We start from the raw sequence: 5,000 nt of genomic DNA on the forward strand, positions 1-5,000 counted from the left end.
TAGATATATATGTTATATCAATTATAATCATGTTGTTCCTTTCTTGTTTATTTTTTTCTTCTTTTCATTTCTCTTTTTTGCTGTATTACTTTTTTCCTTTTTGCCTTTTCCATTTTTTAATGTTCAGTAGTGTTCATCATGAAACCTTATTCATGATATTAGTAGTAAAGCAGTAAAGAACAAAAAATCATATACTTTCCAGGGTCATTTTCTACTTCAAGTCATCCAAGAAATCCAACAATGGGACGGATGTAAATGCAGGTCAGATTCCGCAGCTGCTCTACCGTATAACCTCCCAGGAAGGTGCTGTCGCCCCCCGACCCACACAGGACTCCACAGAACCCATTCCCATTCTCTGCAAGGCATTCTTCATGACCGTTAGAAATGTAAGAGTTTAAAAGGATCTACCATTTGTTACCTATAGAAAATCATTGGATTCCCTCAAGTTTGAATGAGGTTAGGTTTAGGGTGCATTAAGAAATGAAACTTGGTACCTCACAAATGGAAATTAGACAATTACTTTCCATATTAGGTAGAAAATTCAGTTAGATTATGTGTCACAGCTCAGAATCAGTCTACTACAATTTTCCAGGTATCATATAGTTTGAAGTTAGATAAACTTTTAATAATTCTTTTTCTTTTTCTTTTTCCATTTCATTGACATTCAAGAAATGCTATATAAGTAGAGGGAAGATGTTTAAGAAAAAAAATTGTATTATGCTAAAACTTTGTGCTTTCCATATGACTAACAATAAATGAGCCTATCAGTTTCAAAGTTCAACAATGCATGTTTCCAGAAAATGGTGTGCAAAGTCTCCATTTCCTCTCCCTCTCTTCAGTTGGAAGGCAGTGTGCATGTTAAGAGGCCTGGACATGTGATACTGGATTGCTGTTATCATATAAGAGTTTAGATTTTGCTTGAATTCTCAAGAAAAATCTGTTTTTCATATTTTATAAGTATTCTGTGCAACACAGTGGCTGTCATCACCCTCTTCCACCTTAGCTGAATGACCCACAAAAGTTTGAAATAAAGTAAAACTTAAGTGGGTTAATCTTTATAGCAAACATACTAAGGTAGGGCAAAGTGAAGACGATAGATATTCTTTTAGAGGACAAAAAAAAATTTAATCATCAATACAAGAAATAATCTGCAGACAGGTTAAAGAATAATATCACAAAAAGCACCGATCACAACCTAAGTCCACTCAGTCCTCCTGAGTTTCAGCTCTATTTTGTTGCACATACTGAGGTGAAGACAATGTTTGTGTCATCAACCCTCCCCACAGGCAGTCCCCAGTCACAGCAACTTTGATTGTATCATAAATTTTGTGATGTGGAGTTTGGGACTTAGTCTCTAATGAGTGAATCTGTACTGTAAAGAATTATCCTTAACCAATATACATGGGTCTTTTGGCTGTAATGTTAAACTGTTGGATCTGGGTGCCTCGCTGCCCACAAATCTCAAAATCCAGGCATAACGCTTACTTGAGTGGTTACACTCCCAGTTGTATGGCTTGTAGACCCTCCCACACAAAAATACATGTACATTGTTAAGACACTGCTTCTCCTGCTTATCTCTTTCTGCATAAGCTTGAGACTCCATATCATCTCTCTAGGTAGTCTACAGCTCTGTGCAGTAACAATAACTATAAGTAACATTTTGTTGTTTGTTATTTTTCAATATTTTTGCATTATTCAGTTTTCTGTAACACATCCTGCATCCTGTGTAAGGGAATGAGGGGAGCCTGCTGCCCAATGAGGGAGGCCATGGCTTTGGACCTGGTGTGACCCAACTTGGGAAACTACGCTGAACTTCAGGTTGGGGAGTCGTGTTGCTTCAGAGAGTGAGCTTAGTGAGCTTAGCGAGCGAGCAAAATACTATTTGTGTCACTCGAGGTCCCAGTATAGTAGATGGTGGTTTGGCATTTACTATTTGAACTGATCTATATCTCTTTATGGAGTGTTTGTTGTGGGTGTGAGTGCCCACAGATATGGCTGGGTGCTGAAGGTGAAATGCAGATCAACGGGGAGCTGGCAGGGAACGAGGGGAGCCCTCTGCCCAATAAGCGAGGACATGGCTGTGGACCTAGTGTGACCCAACCTGGGAAACTATGCTGAACTTCAGATTGCAGGGTGGTGCTGCTACACTGGCTTGAGCCAGTGCTCTTCCAGCCATGGCTCACAGACTGTACATTCCACCTTCGTTTGCTGGTTGAAATCATACAATAGCTCTTTCTTAACCTCTTACTGCCAGGCCACACCAATAGCCATCATTTATTGTCTCATATATCATTTTCAAAAATGCTGAAAAAAATCTACTCTTTTTTTGACAGTTCTAGAGGTCGAATTTATCCCTGGATTACTTAAAAGATATTTTTCATATTAAACAACTCTAAGGGAAGATTATATCATGCTCAGATTTTAGAATTTCAGTTCACTTTTTTTTCCAGCTGTCTGTTATGGTGAACTATATTTTAAATTTTTTGGCCATGCACCTTTATATATATATATATATATATATATATATATATATATATATATATATATATATATATATATATATATATATATATATATATATATATATATATATATATATGTGTGTATATATATGTATATGTATATATATATATATATATATATATACATATATATATATATACATACATACATACATGTATACATATATATAGATAGATATAGAAATAGATTGATAGATGTGTGGATATATATACATACATACATATAGATAGATAGATATAGATTTCTCTCTCTCTCTCTCTCTCTCTCTCTCTCTCTCTCTCTCTCTCTCTCTCTCTCTCTCTCTCTCTCTCTCTCTCTCTCTCTCTCTCTCTCTCTCTCTTCTCTCTCTCTTTCTCTCTCTTCTCTCTCTTTTCTCTCTCTCTCTCTCTCTCTCTCTCTCTCTCTCTCTCTCTCTCTCTCTCTCTCTCTGCATTGAATCATAAAGACAACTAATCTAAACCAGAAATTACTTATTCTCTACTTTTTGGAAAATCCAATTATGAAGGGGGGAGGGCTAGTCACTAGATGGTTTTAATTTTTGAGAAGGTTCATATGCATTTAACAGGCATCCTCATATAATAGGAGTAAACCCATTTTTACATAACGAAAAGAAATATTAGGTTCCCCAGATAAAATCATTCTCTTTATTGATATTTGTAAAAAAAATGTCCGTTGGGCATGGCAAACCATTACAGCATGTTCGTGTCACCTGCCCAGATTTTTTCAAGATGTATCCAAGGGGTTGATTAGTCTAGAAAGGTTTCTACAAGTCACAGTTGAGTGAAGACTTAACACAGTCCTTCCTGATGATGGCTTGGACTTCTATGAACTAGACATCCTACTACCTCCACCTCCCTATTCTTCCCCTCATTCTTGTTGTTGATGTTGGACCTGTTCTTTGCAAGCTGCCAGAGAACATAAGGGATTAGTGTTATTACACAGTTAAGAATTTTTAGCCTGGAAGAAAGGTTCAACCCTTTCTACACACTTCTCTTCATATGATCTCTCTGTATGTTTTCTACATACAATATATGGGTATAACTTGAATAATAAATCCTGATATATATTTCTTTCTTAACTTTCAGGATGTTTTCCAATCATTGCTTGATTTATTAGGCTGGGCTTGGTCCACCTTGAGATCCTGTGTTGGAGAAGTAAGTTATCAGTACAATCCTCTTGTAAGTATTCATTTACTTGCCTGAATACTTACATAAAATCTTATTACAAATCCCATCATTTTTCAAAAATTATTAAAGAAAAACTTTTGTTTCTTAATAATTATTTTTTTCCTGGAATGTTCTGTTTCATGTTTTTGTAAAGACTGAAAAACATTTGCCTAGGATGTTTGTGTACTGCAGTACATGTAAACAACCTTTAGTAAACATCTTTTACTTCTTTTGTAGCAATTTAGTCATGTTGGAAACACAGGAGCCAGCCCCACTGTTGCTATGCTTGATCTCCAGCGCTTGGTGTATATCTGTTGTGCTTGTCTGCGTCTACTAAGGATCTATATCAATGAAGTCTATCCAAATTCAGGTGAGTATCAGAAAGAATGATAACCTTTATTTTGAGTATATGGTTGTTTCTTTGTTATTTGATTCCAACTTTTCTCCTTGAAAAAAAAAAGGATGTATGAAAATGTTTAACCCAATTCATAAAAAAACTGTCAGCAGTTGTGAGTTCCATCTGTTATCATTTCTATAATTTAAAAATTCAGTAAGGAATATAAATGCTTATTGATTCATGATGGCATATTCCACTTTCAATTAGTGCGAACATTGAGAGCCAATGGCGAGAAAGGCTGCCTAGCAGAGAGTGTAGCAGATGTCAGAGGTCTCCTGAGACAGATGTTATCTGATCCAGTGCCAGCTCCCTATCCATCTCGCAAGGGAAAGATGCGGAATGGTAGAGGTAAGACTGGTTTCTTCATCTACTTGTCTTTATGTGTGTGCATAAATCTGTTTTTATATTTCTTATGTTTTTAATGAAATCCTGATGTAATGATTACAGAATAAACTAAATTTTTGTGTCTGGATCTTTGAAGCTGCAGGTGTATATATTAGACTTTTTCTTTTTCTTTTTTTTTTATAACAGTTTTTCATATATTTTTATACTTTTCAGAAACAGGACCATTAACACGTATGGTTGTATCAGTATTAGATGAATGCCACAAGACTTTTGTATCATGTTTCCATGCATTCTATCCAACTGGTCAATTAAAGTGGGCTTGCTTGTGTGACCTGCTCCTCTCCAGGGATGTCGTCAATAAAGTAAGTTGTCTGAAATTGAGTTTTGTATATTCATTGCTGGTAATTCATATGTGTGTTGCACATTACTTAAACCATATATTGCTGGTGACACATATGTTCAACCATGTAATAAATAGTGGTTAGTTATATAAAATTTATAAGAGATCAGAATATTTAGTAGATTGTTTCAAAAATCCTTCTCAGATTTTCACTCATAGCCCTTCAAGA

General features: G+C 35.6%; 1 protein-coding gene across 6 annotated transcripts in view; it reads left to right on the plus strand.

Annotated features, from left to right (window-relative positions):
• LOC119582672 (E3 ubiquitin-protein ligase MYCBP2-like) overlaps positions 1-5,000 on the plus strand; it is a 110,581-nt gene that overhangs the window by 35,001 nt on the left and 70,580 nt on the right. For all 6 annotated transcript variants that reach the window (XM_037931083.1, XM_037931084.1, XM_037931086.1 and 3 more), the window contains exons 27-31: positions 203-386; positions 3,609-3,677; positions 3,927-4,059; positions 4,294-4,434; positions 4,645-4,793. In XM_037931083.1, the coding sequence (XP_037787011.1) occupies positions 203-386; positions 3,609-3,677; positions 3,927-4,059; positions 4,294-4,434; positions 4,645-4,793 (676 nt within the window). The remainder of the gene's footprint in view (positions 1-202; positions 387-3,608; positions 3,678-3,926; positions 4,060-4,293; positions 4,435-4,644; positions 4,794-5,000) is intronic.

Source organism: Penaeus monodon, chromosome 16 (genome assembly GCF_015228065.2).
Source record: "Penaeus monodon isolate SGIC_2016 chromosome 16, NSTDA_Pmon_1, whole genome shotgun sequence".
NCBI lineage: Eukaryota > Metazoa > Arthropoda > Malacostraca > Decapoda > Penaeidae > Penaeus > Penaeus monodon.